Below are 18,377 nucleotides of genomic sequence, written 5' to 3' on the forward strand. Positions count from 1 at the left end.
CTTCCGTGCTCCATACGCTGGCTATCCCATATATGCTCATCATGCAACGTTATGATTTTCCAAGCAAATCTCCTCTTGGTGAGCTTAAATGTAAGAAGTGTTTAGTCTAGAGCTAGGATTGCCCGTTTTGAGGCGTCCTCCTGCACCCAGCTCACGATCCGCGAGCCCACGTCGCCGACCAGCTTCTCATAGTGCGGGCCGGGGAAGAACAGCCCGCAGTGGGCGCCCACCTCGTCCACGCCCTCCATGTCGATGCGCACCCACGTCGGGTCCCTCGTGCCGTTCTGCCCCTTCATCGGCAGCATGCAGAACTTGCGCTCCTTCTTCTTCTTTGTCTTCTCGTCTTGCTGCCCTTGCTGCGACGGGGCCCCCGGCGTGCTCGGCCCCGGCGCCGACGAGATGGCAGCCGCCTCCTTGCTGCCGCTGGCCACAGCAGCCAGGTTGAGCTCGCTGATCTCCTTCTGCAGGGCGGCGTGCTCCTCCTTCTCCTGCCTCTGGACGCGCTTCTGCTCCTCCTTCTCGCGCTTCTGCGCCTCCTTGAGCGCCTGCTTGCGCCGCTTCTCGACGAGCTTCTGCCGCTCCTTGAGGGCCTTGTCGCGGTTCTTGACCGCCTGCTCGTACGCCTTCTGCACGCGCTTCGCCTCCTTCTCGGCCTGCTTGCGCTCCTCCTTGTCCGTGTACTGCTCCAGGTTCGGCGGCTGCGGGGGCTCCGGGGCGTCGGGGATCGCGGGGAGGGTGTTCTCCCTGGTGATGCCGGCGTCGATGGATTCTGCGGTGTTGGTGGTGTTTATGCTTGTGGCTCCTCTGTCTCCCTCGGGCGTGCTGTGCTCCTTGGCGTCGGTGTACTCCTTCTCGTCCTCCCCCTCGTCCGGGAGCGGCTCGGGCGCGATGAACTGCATCGACACGGGCCTGCCGTCGTCGCTGTGGTCCTCGACGGAGATGCGCGGCGTGGAGCCCGGCGAGCTGGCCCCGTCCACGGACCGCCGCGGCTCCGCGTCCTCGGGCCTCAGGAAGGGGCTCGACGGCAGCGGGGGCGGCGGGGCGGGCTTCTTCAGCCGGCCCGTGGAGATGGTGAAGTAGTTGACGAAGCGGACCTGCGCGTCGCCCCGGGCGGCGCTGTTGGCCGCGTTGAAGTCGTCAATGTCCTCGAGGCGGCGCAGCCTGCTGTAGCGGTTGTTGAGCGCCGGGTAGTCGGCGAGGCAGCCGCCGAACTCGAGGTGCGAGACGATGTGGTTGGCCGCCGAGCTGAAGATGCCCTCGGAGCGGTGCTTCTTGGTGAAATGCGCGATGTTCTTCCACCACCCGCGGTCTCGAAACTGCACGTCGTTGAAGAAGGGCGGGTTGAAGAAGGGGTCCGGCTGCGTTGGGTCTCTTGGCGGGGGCGAGGTCGCGGTGGAGACGGTTGTTAGGGTTGAGGGGGAGGTCATGCCCGATAGCGAATTGAGCTCGTTATATAAGGATGGGTCAGGAGACAAGCTCCCCGATGTGTTGGGCTCCAGGGCCATGGCGTTGGGATATCCTGGCTGCTGTGTCTGCTCCTCGTCCTTGCGAAAGAGACTTGCGATGCCGGACACGATGATCCCTGGATGAAGGCCCAGAAAGGGGGAATCTAAAGAGACGGTGCCCAGTATCCTGTGTTTATAGGGATGGCCCATGACGGGATTCGGCGACGGCTATGGGCATATCATTAGCAGAAGAACATCGACGTATTGTGGAGGGGCCCATACTATCAACACAATATCGGCAGCCAGTATGCCACCCATGGAGTGGCCCACGAGGACCACATCCGTAGTCTCAGACTCATGCGGCTCAAGCCACTTGCTGAAGTTGTCTCGCGCGACATCGATGGCCTTGTACGTCTTGTACCTAGGATAGATCTTGGAGTGGATGGCATGGGTCTCAAACAGTGCCTGCCTGAGGTAGTTGTGTACATGAGCAGGAAATGACCGGAAGGAAGTGTCATTGCCCATGAAGCCATGGATGTAGACGATGAGCAGGGTCCGCCTGTAGCCACCATCCCCTATGGACGGGGCCAGAGACTGGGCGGACGACGACCGGGGATCGTGCGTCTGCCAGGGGGACTGCCAGTGCTGCGGGTAGGCCTTGCCCAGCCCCCCCGATCCGCCGGCAGCCCCGCCCGGGGGCGGGCTCGGACTCGGGCTCAGGTTCGGACCCTCATAAGACGGGCGTGGCGGGCGCAATGAGGAGGGCCGGGAGGTGTACTCTGGGGGCGGGGGGGACGACATGACGTAAGCCTCCAGCACGGGCCGCGCTGAAGGAGCAGGACGGTGACGATGTCTCTCGAGGGATGTGTGAGAATACGAGCCACGATCCCTGGGATGTGAGGTTGAAATGGATTATAGTCAGAGATATCGTGCACTCTGAGTTGGAGGTGCAGTTATCGCAGCCGCGTCATGTCGCTATCTTGACGAGATGTGGACCAACAAGACTGGGCTGGACGGCGAGCGTGCTACTGTAGGTGCATACTCCAGGCCTACCAGATCTTAATTGCTTGCGACTTCGCAGTGCTGCGGCCGCTAACCACCTGCCACCTCAACAGATTTGCCCTGTTTGGTAGTGCGGCCAGCAGACTATTGGCTGGCGGACAAGCAGTTCCTGCATTGCTACCCTGTTCTAGGTGGGCTTGCACAGTGGCAACGGCTAAATCTAGGAAAGACATTGGATAAAAATGCCCTGTCTGAAGTCATTGTCAACATCAACGTCACCATCACCATTATTGGCACAGTATTTGGGGGGGTTTTCAGAGCGTGGATGCTGGCTCCTTACTCGATTTCGGGCTTCCTCAAGAGGACAACCGGTAGAACTCGGTATTTTACAATCTGAAGTGTCACTAGGGACATGTGCAAAACTGGCCGACTGTGACAGTTACGCCGTTTGTTAGTTGGCTTAGAGACATGTAGACAGGTGGTGGAGCAGCGCCAGACCCTGAAATAAGACAAGGTTAACGTGGTGAAATGTGGGCAGACCGTACTATGTGTGTTCTGGGCCGGTGGGCTGCATTTTCCGTGAAACAGCGGCGGCAGCTAACATGCAGCGCTATTTAGTGCCTTTTCCCGCTCGTTGGAGATCGACGGGGTGGAGGGGGCCTCGGGGCTTGGTGCGTGTGCCTGGATTTACTCTAGAACAGAAACCTTTGTGGTTCATCAGCCTTTTCCGGAAACAGTGTCTAGGTGGGCGCAGTGAAGACAAGGTGTCTTTAGAGAAATGAGAATACATAAGACAGAGGACTCAGGACCGGCCAGACGTGCAGGTGAATGGCGTTCCAACTTCCCACGGCCTGATTGGGTGCGGTCTTGAGGCATTCAAATAAGACGCCCATTCCAGTCGCGCCATCCCCATAGCGGCGCGCGGGCTGCTTGAATACGAGATATGGACAGCCTTAGCCAAAGTATGTAAGTCAGTATGTGCATGTCCTGAGCAAGACGATAATTCTCAACCACGGCTCGCCGACGGGCACACGCATGCATTTCTCCGGGCTCCGGTCGCAGGCTGCAGGCTGCGGGCTGCAGGGCATAGCTCATATGGCTCATCTGGTTGTAGATATCGTATTCGAGAGGGTAGAGGAGTACAAAGCCGGTATGCCGTCTAGATAGTAGATACGGACAGGTTCGGTAAAATGCACGTTACGTTAGTTGAGCACAGCTACGATATCGATATCAAGACTGAGGCGGCAACGAGATTAGGGGGAACGGCGCAGGAGGAGCCAGCTATCTACCTATGTACATGTAGGTAAGTGAAGAGCAAGGTATTCGTAGATAGGTAGATTGCTTGATTGAGGCTTGTCCATGCTTCGTGAGATGACGAACCCCCCCGGCCGTGTACTCTACTCTAATCTGGCAAGACAATCACGGCATCTCGTCCGCACCCACCGGGCTCATGCTGGTAGGAACGTCCAATTGCATAGAGCCCTGATGAAAAGTCTAGTCCATATTCGCCCCCTTCACGATGAGATGAGACAAGCAAGACATTGAGAGCATTCTCCGTCGGCCATCATGATGAGTCTACCGAGTCAACCGAGTCTACCTAATACCATATCTGATTATTTCCGGACAGGGACGCCTCAATCTGGTGGCTTTCTGTACTGCAACGAATCTGCGAGACTACCTACATGTAGGTAGACTAGTCTAATAATGTCTGTAATGTCTGTCTTTAGTGAGGTGGAGCTGGGCGATGGGCCCTAGAACCCTGCTCCGGGGCCAAAGAGTCGTTTGCCAAGATCGGGGCTTCTTCAAACGGCTGTCCAATAAGACCGTTGACTATGGAGCCAACTGAGCCCGTCCACGCGCCCCATTGGCCAATGCATGCTTACCGAGATTGTCTCTCCCATTGCACCTTGTCCAGCCCACGCACTCACTGGCCCTGCACCGTCCATCAGCGGCCTGATCTAATTTCGACTGCACTATCGCTGCTTGTTTGCTCTCCATTCTGGCTGGTGTCTTGCGCATGTCTCCTGTTTTCCTCTGTTTCTGCTTCTGCTTCTGCTTCCTTTCCTTCCCCTTCCCCTTCTCCTCCTCACCTGCTTTGTGATCGCGAGGCACGTTTGATGCGTGGTTGCCCTCATCACATCCGACGATGAAGAGTGGGTGAAGTAGCGAGTAGGAGACACACAAGATTTCGAGAACGGGTACCCGTACGTACCAGTCCAAGCAGACATTCAGGAGACCCCCCGGTGGCCGATCCCCCCGAGAGCAGCAACACCAGCAACAGCAAGGCGATGAGGTGACGATTGGGAGGTCATGACCCGACGATAACGAACAAACTTTCAACAACAATGGATTGCATGCTTAGATAGCAATCCAACGACACTCGCTTTTGGTTACCATCGGAAAGGAAAAGGATCACGCTGCGCTGCTGCGCCTGCACCGCGCCCTGCACTCCGCCAGACCTATCCAATCCAGCCCAACGAATCCTCGTCGTTGATGGGAAATACGGGAATCCGTATTGATCGACATCTGCCTACAGAACCACATACACTAAAACGAAACACAACCACACTCCTTTGAGCACACGCACACAACCGTCCCGCCAAGCGCGATGACTAACCACGGTCTCGGGTCTTCACTCTTTCAGGCCCGGAAGAAACACTACCACCGTCATGCACACCTGCACGACCACAAAATAAACCACGTTCGTTCACATGAAGATATTCATAACCGGGACGCCGCCGCCGCCGCAGAAGAAGAAGAAGCCCCCGCCGAGCTGGAGCGCCGTGTCGTTGAGGTCGTTACGACCGTCTCCGTCGTCCAGTACGTCGATGGGGATGGGAACTCCATCGACGTCTCGACTCTCTTCACCCCGCCCAAGACCGATGCACCGGACGGCGTTGTGGCTTTGACCGTCGACGCTTCTGTCGACATCAGCGTGCCGACCGTGTCTGTTCCGGGCGTATCAGCTGTCTTGTCAGGCGTTGAGAGCCTCATCGGTGCATCAGCTGCCCCGACCGAGTCAGTGACGGTATCTACATCCAGTCAGGACCCAGCCCTGACATCCGCTCCTTCAACAACATCATCACTATTCCCCTCGTTGGGAACCATTACAAACTCTAGTAGTAGTATGTTCTCAGTCAAAACTTGGGTCACCAGCATTACTAACCATCTTGCAGTATCTACAGCTCATTCTTTCAGCAACAGCACGCTCGCTCATTCTTTGTTTGCCAATTCTACACGGACTTCATCTACATTCTCATCATTGACTTCATCATCTTCGCACTCAACCAGGAAATCCAAAACCTCGCTGACCTCAACCTCGACATGGTATTCATCTTCTTCAACTGATTTTGTCGCAGCCACCGGTGGCGCTGGGAGCGGAGATGGATTTGGCATTGGTACTTCGACACCGACGGCCACTGCTGCCGCCACGGGCGGCTCTGATGGTGACTCCGGACCCGAGACCAGCCAGGTGGTAGGAGGGGTTGTTGGAGGAGTGGCCGGCCTGGCGATTCTGGTACTCTTGGCAATGCTTGTGTTGAAGTGGAAGAAGCGTCACGGGGGCCATATTCTTCTCGGAGACGGACCCAGCCCCAATTCCAGGGCCCTGCCCGCGGCTGGACCATCGTCTGGCGGCGACGGTGGTGCTGCCGAGGGTGTAGCAGAACGGTCACTGCCCTTTGCTGTGCCGTCCACTCTGGCGGCCTTGTCGGGATATAAGCGATCTTCCAAGCGAATCTCCTCAGCTTCAGACGCTGGCGAGAAGGGCTTCCACAGAGTCTCTGGCAGGAAACTGCCTTCCGTTCTGCAGTACGGAGGCGACGGCTATAATGACCCACGGGAGAGCGCCATGAGTGACACCTCATCCTATCGCGACTCGATGGCTTTCTTCAATCAGCCCGGCACGCAGCGCTTTGCCCTCGGCTCGCCCATGCGGCCCGAGAGCGGCATCCAGGTCATGCGCGAGGGACCGCAGAGGACGCCTGTCACGGAGCAGGGCCCCTTCTACGACCAGCTCACGCCACCCCTTCCCGCCTCGCCGGGCAACGACCCCCTGGGCCGGTCGCTCGTCAGACAGGATGGATCTCGCGGCTCTGGCTCGAGGTTCACTGAGAATATGTGAAAGATGTTACGGACGGGGCCGCGATGCCCGCCCTCGTCATCTCGACTTTATTGTGTGTTTATTTGCGTGTACATGTGTTACTCTTCGACCCAACCAATAATGTCTGGCACCTAGTCTACGGTTCAGAGAACGCCTTGGAGAAAGAAAGAGAGAAGAGAAGAAGAAGAAGCATTTGGGAAGGCGTTTTCTATTCCCTCTTCCTGTTTTTGGATACTCCTACTTAGTTGTGTACTTCCGCCCGCGGGGCGGTGACGTGAGAGAGAGAGAGGTAGAGAGTTGCGAAGGGGTCCTGGTTACGATCTCGACAGACCCCATTTTGTCCTGTTTTTTTTTTTATATCCAGCTGTAGCGTGCTGCTATACTGTATAGTGAGTCGATGTCATCGGCTCATACAACTCAAAACATCTTCTCTTGTACATAGTCTTTGCCAGAAAAGAAGAAAATATATCCCAATCAAGAGAGAGAGAGAACAGAGAGCCCAGCATTGACGATGAGTGACGGTGATTGTCGTGTATGACGCCCATGGTGCCATTGATGATCCGGTGCAGTGAATGATCATGAGACTTGGAGCCTGATCGACGCCCGAGGGGCACATCTCCTCGCCTCGCCTTCCTTGGGAGAGCGTCACGCATGGCCATCCTTTGCATAGGGAAGGGAGAGCATCTTCACACACCGTCTTACCTGGAGATTGGAAAGGGGTCGTTGGGATTGCCTTCGCAGCCCGCAGAGCGCTCATGCGTTTTGAGTTCGTGGAACGCATCTGGAAGATTCGTGGGCTCGCAGATCATCGAGACGGATGCTCATGCGAAGCGGGCTGAGGGGGGGTGGTTGCCACCGCCGCTGGGGACGGGAGGTCAGGCCTGTCGTCGTTGTAGACCTCGTGCGAGCCGCGCGGTGTCAACTTATTCTCTGATATACCTACCTGCCAGCAGGTATAAGTCGGACTTAACGGCAAGTGCTGGCGGACGAAGACCCCTGCGACGCTTTGCATGTTCCCTCCCCGAGATGTCAAAAACGAAAGACGGAGGAGGGAGGGAGGAGGCGTCTGGAGATCTCGCCTGTTGAAGAATGGGTCTTGACCGTTTTGCACGTGCGGTTGTTGGCCGAGTGTTGATGATCGCCTCGGACGTTTTGCTGGGGTCCACAGCGTGGGTATAATGAGGCGAAAACGGAAGCCGTCTTTGGGTAGTGGGTCTTGAGACAGACCTGAAACCAGCACACCTGAACACCAAACTGGCGCTTGGACATGGGGGGTGGTTGAACAATGACAAATTCTTTCATCTGTGTCGCTTTCTCGAATTGAGAGAAAGGACGCTCTATCTTGCTCCATCTAGCTCTCCGGATGCTTCGGAGGGGGAGGGTTGGTAAAGAGCCTTGTGTGTGGATCATGGATCGCGACAGAGATGTTTCCGGCTGCCTCTCATCTGCATGGTGGATGAAACGAGTGTCGACAGCAAAACCTCAGACTGCAGATATCAGCGGGATCCAGACTTTTGGCAAGATGTAATCTAAAGCGGGCTGATGCTGCGCAAAGCACTAAGCGGATGCAATTCTTGTCGAAGGTCTACAGCGAAGGGACCATGATATTCAGTGGTGCTGTTTGCCATAACTCGGCTCTATAGAGATATCATCTTGCTGTCGTTCTGGGCTATGGATAGGTCATTCATTGGTTTCCTGAATTTCAGAACAAATGTTCAGACGAAAGGGCACTCTTTTGGGACGGGGCACCGTCCGTCATTGGACCGCGCCGTCGGTGGAGATGGAGGACCCCTGGCGGCTTTGCTCTGGGGGCGCCGCATCACCGCTTCACACGGAGTGCTTTCCGGGCCCCATAGGTCCTTGTGGGCAGGCCGCGCGACGCTCCACTTGGTGCATTGCACGGCGGTCATGGCACGCCAGAGAGGCAGCCCCTTTCATGTAACTTGGTGATGGGAAGCACCGGATGCCGAGCGAGAAGGCCTTGTCGTGAGGCTCGGAGAGCCTCAAATGTCTTGTCTAGGTGGCATGCATGTATGCGGGTGTAGTGTATTCCTCCGCCGACTGCAGCTTTCTGAGTGTCTGTCAGTCAGTCTTCCTCTGGATCTGACATTGCTGATCCATGCAGGACGCCGTTGAAAACCTTAAGTCAATGCCCACCAGCCTGGCTGTCAATGTCTAGTCAGTGTCTCAGTCAGGTTCGGGCTACTCTTAGCTGGAGCTCGACTCATTCATCGCGCTAGGAGGACCTCTGCACGCTGCAGCAGTCGACAAGCACAGTCTATCAGAGGAGTCTAAAACTTTCAGGGCACCGTGGCTGTTCCCATTGCGGGGGGCTTCGATGTTGTCTCTTGGCGTGAAACAAATGAGCCTCCGTTACCCAACCTAAAAAAGTAAGTTTGTATCTGAGCGCTTTGCCATTCATCAATATCGTAAGGCACATATTGCCGTTGTTATACACGATAAGGTCCCTTGTTCGACGGCCCAGAGCGCAAAGGACGGGTGCGGTGCGCAGGCGTCCATCTGCATTGGCCGTCGTCTTAGATGCCGTCTGTGCAAGGTCCTTGCAGTTACATGGCTGCAGCCCCAAGAGGCGCTGGCGTCACTCGTAGCCCCACGTTCTCTGTACGAGTACGTGTATGACCTCCCGCCTGCCCAGTCCAAGCCCCCCTGCTGATGGGAGGTGACGAGGTGTGGTAAGATCGCCTGTTAACGGAGGGCCTCAAAGATGATTGACTGATTGGAGGCAACTCTTGCGACCAGGCCTTCGGGGTGTCTGGGTGTTCTCTTCTGGCCCGACGGTGCATCTGATTTGCCGCACGAAGACCAAGTCAACGTATCACCACGCCTGTTCTGGGCTACCGTTCCTTGAGGGAAGGGGTGCCGGTACCTGAGTACGAGTATCTCTGGGCGCATCTAGGCCAAGCAGGCCAAGGAGTTCCCAGGGCAGAGTGGCCGCGTAAGGTGGGAAGGGGCTCGAGGGGCTGCTGAAGTAGAGAGACTAGACTAGGAGTTCGCTGTAGATCATTCTGTCTTGCTTCTGCAAAGGTTGCCTCTTTGGGAAGTTGGCGGAGTTGCTTAGGCTCTTGTCAGCGCTGCATGTCAAGCATCAAGCGGCGCATGTGTATCACAGCACCGTCATCATGAGCCGGAGACTAAGACAACAAGCCCAATTGGCGGTGCCATCCAGCCATACCTATATCGCCTCATCTGCATCTGACAGGGCCCTTAGATCAAGCTGAACGAGTATATGTGCGATCAAGCGCAGCTTACCAATCGCAGCAATGCGAAGTGTCTTGTCTCTTGGAGATTGTGGTTTCTGGTAGCTGGTAGCCGGATACTGTTGTCATCCTGTGTCATGTACTACGTGACCCTCTTCCCACTGCACCGCAGCCGATAAACTTAGATACAGAATGCAGGATCCCCACGGTGGCTGTTTGCGCCTCGTCATTCCTAGTTGAGCTGAACATTGAAGTGTAGATAGATGCGCACACATGTACGCTGGACAGGCAGCTCGAGCCGAGATCTATTCATCTTTGCGCACTCGTCGCAACTCTGTCAACGGACGAACAGCCGGAGTTAGGACGACTGTTCGCATTCGTATAGAGAAATAGAGAGAGGGTGCTATAGTATAATTCAACGTCGACTGATTAAGACCAAGTGTCTGTCTGTCTGTCTGCTGAGAAATGCTATTCGGGATCCTGGAGTCATGCCAAACCCGATGTTCAGGCTCAGCCCCCCGCTACAGGAGGCCCCGAGCGAATGAAGACCCCCTGACACGCGCTAACGAGACGGACGGAGAGTGGGACGGACGCCCGCAACGGTAAGAATAACTCCCAGTTCAGTCCAACAGAAGGCGTCAAGACGAAAAGATGGTGGTGTGGTGTGGTCTGGTGTGGGTGTGGGTGTGGTAAGGTTGGTCGGGACTGATGGGCGTGTGGGAAGATACCTTATTGCATAGTCTAGTGTTGCAGATGCTTCAGGTACAGTCCAGTGCAGTCCAGTCTAGTATAGTACCTAGGTACTTACTCCGTAGCGGTAGCGTACCTACCCAGGGAGCTAGGTAGTGGTGCAGCAGCACCAAGGAGGAGATCCCCGCCCCCCTGCACTTGCTTTTCCCATTCGACTCGATCTCAAACAAAACCCACCTGCCACCCATCGGCGGCGGCGGCACCATCTATCTGTGTCTGCCCCCCCAGCGCCGCTACTCTACTCTACTACAACTACCCAACCAACTCCAGACCACCCCCCCTCGTCCACTCCTACTGCTGCTGCTGCTGCTGCTACTAAATATTACTACTACCACCACCACCACCACCACCAACACCACTCTCCCTACTGCGGCATCTTTCGACTAGTCTTGCCTTTCCAACTTCAGCCTCGACTACTTTCAACGTCAACGTCAACCTCGACCAAGACCTCGACTATCCGGAACTGCGTCTCGAAGCTACTCTACTACCGCTACTGCGCTTCTCGCAAGAAGCTCTGCGCCATGGATCACATGGCCGGCTTCCAAATGCCGTCGATGGCCACGCCTTCGCTTATAAACCAACCGCCGCAGATCTTTGGCGGCTACACCCACGATGGAATGCCGCTGCAGCATCTGCCCCCCGACTTGACCGCCCAGATGTTCGGTGACCCGAATGGACTACTCGATGACGCCAATGAGGCAAAGAGGAGGAGGATCGCAAGGGTGAGTTCGCCCCGCGGCTAGCTAGCACGGGCGTCTCTTGTCGTGTCCGGCGCATGCTGACCAGACCAAACGCACGCAGGCTTGCGACATGTGCAGGAAGAAGAAGATCAAGTGCGACGGCAAGCTACCGGCTTGCACGCACTGCATCAATTATAAGACAGAATGCGTCTTCACGCAGGTCGAGAAGAAGAGAAATCCACCAAAGGGGTGCGTATATGGTAGCTTCGTGGGATTATGGACAGAAGCTTACAATGCTACAGCGCAAAGTATATTGAGGGTCTTGAGAATAGATTGGGTCGTATGGAGAGTCTTCTAAGGCTATCTGGTAAGATCTGCTCGCCGACAACTCGCCATCCCGGCGCTCTCCGGCACTCCCGGTTTTGCGCTCACCGGCCCCCTATCATCGTGCTAATGGTTTTTCCTAGGTCTCCTTGGTGAGGACGATGGCGCCACAGATCTGGGTACCCTGGAGAAGAAGCTTGCGGAGAAGAACCAGCAGTCAAGGCAAGCCTCACAGGCTATACAGTCAACCCCAACGTCTCCCTCGCAGGCAACGTCTGGCCATGACGGCAACGCCTCAACACCACAGAGCTCTCTCACCTCTCCAGAGCCTAGTAAAGACAAGGAAGATAAGGATAAGAGAAAGTCACTTACCCCAGACAAGAGAGACGAAGAAGAGGTCGAGGCACTGTCAGAAATGATGTGCTCATTGGTGACCAGTAATTCTGGCGAAACTCGGTATATCGGTATGTAATCAAGCATATCCATAAACTGACCATGACTAAACGTAACCAGGCTCTTCCTCTGGATTTTCTATCTTCTCGCCCAAGGGCATCCAATGGGTCAATGAGAAGACCGGTGATAATTCTTTCCAGCAGATGATCTCCCACGTTTCCATTGATGACCATAAATGGAATAATTGGAAGCCTGAGGTCTTCGCCGATCTCTTCAGACGGCCGATCTTCATACAGTTGCCGTCTGAGCAGGAAGCGATGTCTTTACTAAAGGATTACTTCGACAACTTCAATTGTATGTTTCCGCTTTTCCACCAGCCTACCTTTATGCATCTTGCGGAGAGACAGTACTCCAATGATCCCTACGAGGGCTCTGGGTGGTGGGCTAGCTTGAATGTTGCCTTCGCTCTCGCGCACCGTCTTCGTGTGATGAGCAACCTGGTGCCACAAGAGGAGGACGACAAAGCCTGGGCTTATATGAAGAATGCGATGGGCGTTTATTCCGAACTGAGCATGCGCAATACCGACCTGTTGAGCGTTCAGGCATTGCTAGGAATGGCACTGTTCATGCAGGGTACCCCGAATCCTCAGCCTTCATCGCTTCTCATTGCGACAGCCATTCGCTTGTCCCACAGCATTGGTCTGCACAAGCGAGGTACCGGATTCAATCTCAACCCCATCGAAATTGAGCAGCGAAAGCGAGTGTTCTGGATTGCATACATGTTGGACAAAGATCTATGTCTTCGTTCCGGGCGTCCTTTTGCACAGGATGACGACGATATGAACGTGGAACTACCTGACGCAGACCCCGAGGACAACATTGGCAACATCCCTCTAGCAGAGGGGAAGGGCAAGATGAATCTTTTCCGAGTTATGTGCGAGCTCTCCATCATTGAGAGCCGGGTGTACAAGAGATTGTACTCTACCAGGGCCACGAAACAGTCAGACGGAGAACTCCTCCAAACGATTGGCGAGCTGGATCAAGAGCTCGAAGACTGGAAAGACCGGATACCGATCGATTTCCGCCCCGAGAATGAAATCAAGGCGTCTCATACACCTTTGATTCTTCACGTTGTCATGCTTCACTTCACTTACTACAACTGTTTGACTACGATACACCGCATGTCGATCCACCATGGGTACTGGACGAGCCGTCTATCCAATTTTGCCATCCAGGGCTTGAATGCGAAGCCTTTAAACCCTCGCGTTTTTAATTCGGCAGCTCTATGCACATCAGCAGCCAGAGCGTCGATTTCTCTTCTCAAGTATATCCCGCAAGGAGATAACAACTGCGTCTGGTAAGTAGGATTGATTCTCAAGTGTGAAGATTTTGCTAATCCAGATAGGATGATCCTGTATTTCCCTGTATCCGCTCTTGTAACACTATTTGGCAATATCTTGCAGAATCCTTTGGATCCTCGTGCTAGGTCTGATACGAGACTAATGGACTTGGTCGTCACTTTCCTGTCTATGTTGGGCCAGGAAGCCGAGACTGGCGGCGTACACCGCATGCTGGGCGTATGCTCAGAATTTGAAAGAATTGCTAAGGTCGTCATTGAGAAAGCAGAGAAAGACAATGCTGGACGAAGAAAAAAGAGGAATCACGATCCCAGCCAGGCATCAAAGGATAAGGGTCAGACATCAACCGGGGCGTCGGCACAATCGAACAACAGCACAGCGCCAACCCCAAGACCGCAGACTGCGACTACCAGTACGCCGACGCCGCATCAGTCGAGCAAGAACGGAACTCTTTCACCGCCATCAAGACCTGATGCACTCAAGAATCAGAATGGCTATAGCCCAATGAATTCGAGTATGAGTCAGACTCCGTCACCGGGCATGGCACCGAATGGATGGTCAAGCGACTTCAACATGAACGACCCGACTGAATTTACATCTTTCGCCGACTTTACTGGCTTTGGACAGATTAATGACCCGAACAACCATCCTCCTATACCGAACATGGCATCGCCGCCAAATGTGACCGCCGCTTTCTCAAATCCGCTGTTACCACAGGATCTTTATGCTTTACCTATGAGTTTCGACTGGGATTGGGCAGAAATGAGTGGCGGTTCCTACCCATCTGTTGAGAACGGGAATTTTGGCCGACCCAACAACGGCAGGTAGTTGTGATCAGTTGAAGCCAGGCAGGATGTACTCTGTCAAAGCTCGAGACTTTTTGTTGCACTCTTCACTTTAGATTTATGGTGGAAATGAGCTAATGCATTGAAACGGCCACCACTTCACATCAGGGATTCTCGGGGTCATGGGGAAATTAATGTCACAGGGAATGGGAAAATCGGATTGATATTGCTTCCTAGAGCAGATTGTATTCATTGTGTACCTAGGTAGTTCAGGGGTTTCTCAAGACGGCATCTAGGTTTCTTAAGGCATGGCGCAATCACTACTCCGATAGGGTTTCGAGTCTGTTATCTAAGATTTTATTCACCTACAAGCTCTTTGATATGCCGAAGTGACTATGCCAAGACTCGAAGTCTTGATGAATCACCAACTCGCTCTTCTCATAGTCTCAAGCTTGTAGCCATAATCGCCGATGTCGCCGAAGGCAAGCGTCCCGGATCTTCGGGGTCCAAAGCACCGCTAGAGTCGAGTGCGTCACGTGGAAGCCTTGCTATCCCAAATGAGGATTAGCGCGACATGGGCGATTTGACATGCGCATTTCCATCATCCATGATGTCTGCTGAGCAATTCTCGACCTGCTTCGCACAGAAAACACGAGCCACCACTCTCTACCTACGACATCTTCTCAGCAGGGCCCAGCACCACTGCGCTTTGCATGCGTGAGGCTGCAGAACGGGCCATTTTCAATGACATAGCACGGTGTCGCGGGCCGTCTTCTCCAGAGCTGTGTATTCCAACATACCATCCGCTCGATCCGTCTCCACGAAGGCGCGCCCGAGAACAGGGCAGCAGACAGCACAATGACGACACTACTGCGGCCGTCTACGAGGCAGCTCGCGCGCTCGGCGACGTTGTTCCTGCGGGCCTCCTCGTCGAGGACGAATCCCAGAGTGGCATCGCGTCTCTCTCGAATACAACCGTCCACATACTGTCTCGTGCAGAAGGGACGGCTATACTCGACGGAGCCGCCACGACAGAACAATACAGATAAAGATGGGAAGAAGACCGAGGATGACGCTCAGAAGGACGTAAAGAAGGAAGCGTCACCAGAAGGACCTGAAGATGGAAAGGTCAATGCCTCCGAAGCTGGCAAGGAGCCGACACAGATGCCCGAGGGATGGGTCAAGTTGTCGGACCAGGAGCTGTTAGCTCTTGAGAAGATGTTTGACCTAGCTCCGGAGCCGCAAAGGAAGATGGTTCAAGAAGTCGTGGAGGAGATCAAGAAGACCGGTGCGCCGAAGGAGCTAAAGGATCTGCTGGTGAAGGCTATGGCCCACGGATTGAGCATTGGCGACTCCATGAATGCACTTCGGGTGGCCCATAAGCTGGCGCAGAGAATGGCAGAGAAGGAAAAGGACTCTGGCATGTTCGACTCCAAGGAGCCTCGAGTAGGACAGGATCAGCAGCAGCAAGATGGAAGCTCGAAAGGACAAGGCGAGCAGGGCAAGCAGGGTGGCCCTCGGGTTTACGACCTGAGCGAGTTTGCTACCTGGGCTGTTGCTACTGCACTCTTTTATCCCTTCTACAAGATGGTGTTCCCGGGTGAAAGCTCCCGCGAAATCACCTGGCAAGAGCTTCGCAAGAACTTCCTGGATAAAGGCCTCGTCGAAAAGATGGTTGTCTTCAAGGACCGGGTCCGTGTTGAGCTTAACCGCGAGGCTACCCAGGCCATGTATCCTGACACAGTTGCCGCACAGCCTGGCTTCTTCTACTACTTCTCAATCGGGTCTGTCGACGCCTTTGAGAGGAGGCTAGAGGAGGCACAGAACGAGCTCGGTATTCCGCCTTCGGAGAGGATACCTGTTAGCTATGCCACAGAAGGCATGTTCGGCAACTTGGTCTTCGCATTCGGCCCCACCCTGCTCTTTGTTGGTCTCCTGTGGTACATGTCTCGACGTACGGGTGGTGGCATGGGTGGAGGCTCTAGCGGAGTCTTTGGCTTCGGCAAGAGCAAGGCCAAGATGTTTAATCATGAGACTGCTGTCAAGGTCAAGTTTTCCGACGTCGCTGGTATGGATGAGGCCAAGCTCGAGATCATGGAGTTCGTGAGCTTCCTCAAGTCCCCGGAGAAGTTCCAAAGACTTGGAGCAAAGATCCCTCGTGGTGCTATCCTGTCTGGTCCTCCCGGCACTGGTAAAACCCTACTCGCCAAGGCTACTGCTGGCGAGTCTGGCGTGCCTTTCTTTAGTGTCAGCGGTTCTGAATTTGTGGAGATGTTTGTTGGTGTAGGCGCGTCGCGTGTACGAGATCTTTTCCAAAACGCTCGCAAGAATGCCCCTTGTATCATTTTCATTGACGAGATCGATGCCATTGGCAAATCTCGTGGCGAGGGTGCTAGATTCGGCGGCAACGATGAGCGGGAGGCAACTCTCAACCAGATTCTTACGGAGATGGATGGTTTCAACACCTCAGAACAGGTCGTGGTGCTCGCTGGTACCAACAGACCTGATATTCTGGATAAGGCTCTTATGCGACCGGGTCGTTTTGACCGACATATCAACATCGACCGTCCGACCATGAGTGGTCGTTCGGATATCTTTAGGGTACACTTGGGTAAGATCGTCACGCACGAAGACATGGATTACCTATGTGGAAGACTCGCTGCTCTCACTCCTGGCTTTGCTGGTGCGGATATCGCCAATTGCGTCAACGAAGCCGCACTTATTGGTACGTACTACTACTGTCTACCTTTACTGTTTCTCGCTAACTGTCTGTAGCTGCCAGAGCGAACGCCCAGTCTGTTACGATGATACACTTCGAACAGGCTATCGAGCGTGTCATTGGTGGTCTCGAGAGGAAGTCTCTTGTCCTCAGCCCTGAAGAGAAGAGGACCGTCGCATATCACGAAGCTGGCCATGCAATTTGCGGCTGGTATTTCGAGTTTGCTGACCCCCTACTCAAGGTCTCTATCATCCCACGTGGTCAGGGTGCCTTGGGTTATGCGCAATATTTACCCACTGGTGATGCTTACCTCATGAACGTCAAGCAACTCATGGACCGCATGGCAATGACGCTCGGCGGCCGTGTTTCTGAGGAAATCCACTTCCCCACAGTCACCACTGGCGCCAGTGATGACTTCAAGAAAGTGACTCGCATGGCTACAACCATGGTCACTCAGTGGGGTATGTCTGAGAAGCTTGGACCCCTACACTTCGAGAACGACCAGAACCAGCTCCACAAGCCCTTTGCAGAGTCAACGTCTCAAACCATTGACTCTGAGGTGCGTCGCATTGTCGACGAGGCTTACAAACAATGCAAGGACCTACTCACTTCCAAGAAGACGGAGATCGGCCTTGTTGCCGAGGAGCTGCTCAAGAAGGAGGTGCTGACAAGAGATGACATGGTCCGACTACTAGGACCAAGACCATTCAAGGACAAGGAAGAGTTCACAAAGTACTTCAGCGGTGATGGCGGCAAGAGCGCACCTCCGCCGTTCCCAACGGAGAATACGGATGAGACGGAACACCCGCCTCAGCCAGCTGTCTTCCGGAGACACGAGGTCGAGAACAGGTAATGGCGTTTTCGGGGAGGGACATCGTGGACTCATCCTGCATGCATGCAAGCTCTCTCATCTCAACTCAAAAATTCATGTGTTATTAAAATCGGCCCGTTCACCAAACATCATTCTTCCACCGTAGTGGGGAAGAGCTTGTATATCATGGCAATGTATAGGTAGATAGACACCCGCGCCCGGATGGGGCACCACGAATAGATATCGAGGTCGGTTGACGGCTGTCGAGCATTTACTATGTCCAATGAGCATGCATAGTCGTTTGCCATACAATCCTTGGGTTGTGGTAGTCCCTGAGAAGCGTTGCGTAGCAATACGATGAACATGAGTGGCTCTGCTGGTGCCCCTGATTCATTCATGGTGTTTTTTTTTTTTCAAATAGCTAAATGCCAGCTTACCGCTAAATTTCGCCCCCCCGTGGTCCCTTAGCTTATATACCCAGTGGAGGCCCTTCACATGCGTAACAACCCTCGAGGCACCATGCCCCACGTACACCTCCCTGGAACAATCTCAATCACACGGGAAGAAGTCATCCGCATTTTCTGGCTATGGCTGCACGCGACCAAGCGCTCTCCAAGACTCGATGCCTTGCCTGAAGCCACTTTCACGAGAACTGAGCACCCCTAACTATTCGACTGTATCGAGCGCTTCCGCAACGTTGCTCCTCCCAGGATGAGCTCCTCGACCTCAAGGAATTTGAGGCGCGTCGATCCGTTCCACGACCCTGTCCCTTATCGAACATACCACATCG

At 54.5% G+C, this 18,377-nt stretch overlaps 4 protein-coding genes across 4 annotated transcripts; 3 read left to right on the plus strand and 1 right to left on the minus strand.

The window, feature by feature from the left end:
* Positions 1-101: 101 nt before the first annotated feature.
* UCRPA7_6908 (hypothetical protein) lies at positions 102-1,427 on the minus strand (the record flags this gene model as incomplete). The annotated part of the gene is made up of 1 exon (XM_007919443.1): positions 102-1,427. One exon carries the CDS (start codon positions 1,425-1,427, stop codon positions 102-104), a length of 1,326 nt encoding a protein of 441 aa, XP_007917634.1.
* A 3,628-nt stretch (positions 1,428-5,055) lies between these two features.
* Positions 5,056-6,570, plus strand: UCRPA7_6909 (hypothetical protein; the record flags this gene model as incomplete). Its single annotated transcript, XM_007919444.1, has 2 exons — positions 5,056-5,572; positions 5,807-6,570. 2 exons carry the CDS (start codon positions 5,056-5,058, stop codon positions 6,568-6,570), a joined length of 1,281 nt encoding a protein of 426 aa, XP_007917635.1.
* A 4,603-nt stretch (positions 6,571-11,173) lies between these two features.
* UCRPA7_6910 (putative fungal specific transcription factor domain-containing protein) lies at positions 11,174-13,745 on the plus strand (the record flags this gene model as incomplete). Its single annotated transcript, XM_007919445.1, has 7 exons — positions 11,174-11,239; positions 11,319-11,446; positions 11,500-11,564; positions 11,665-11,985; positions 12,035-13,271; positions 13,320-13,606; positions 13,672-13,745. 7 exons carry the CDS (start codon positions 11,174-11,176, stop codon positions 13,743-13,745), a joined length of 2,178 nt encoding a protein of 725 aa, XP_007917636.1.
* Positions 13,746-14,645: 900 nt separating this feature from the next.
* Positions 14,646-17,629, plus strand: UCRPA7_6911 (putative matrix aaa protease map-1 protein; the record flags this gene model as incomplete). Its single annotated transcript, XM_007919446.1, has 3 exons — positions 14,646-14,669; positions 15,057-16,782; positions 16,833-17,629. The coding sequence occupies 3 exons, from the start codon at positions 14,646-14,648 to the stop codon at positions 17,627-17,629; spliced, it is 2,547 nt and encodes an 848-aa protein (XP_007917637.1).
* Between the last annotated feature and the right edge of the window lie 748 nt (positions 17,630-18,377).

Source organism: Phaeoacremonium minimum (assembly GCF_000392275.1).
Source record: "Phaeoacremonium minimum UCRPA7 unplaced genomic scaffold PA7_03_scaffold_496, whole genome shotgun sequence".
Classification (NCBI taxonomy): domain Eukaryota; kingdom Fungi; phylum Ascomycota; class Sordariomycetes; order Togniniales; family Togniniaceae; genus Phaeoacremonium; species Phaeoacremonium minimum.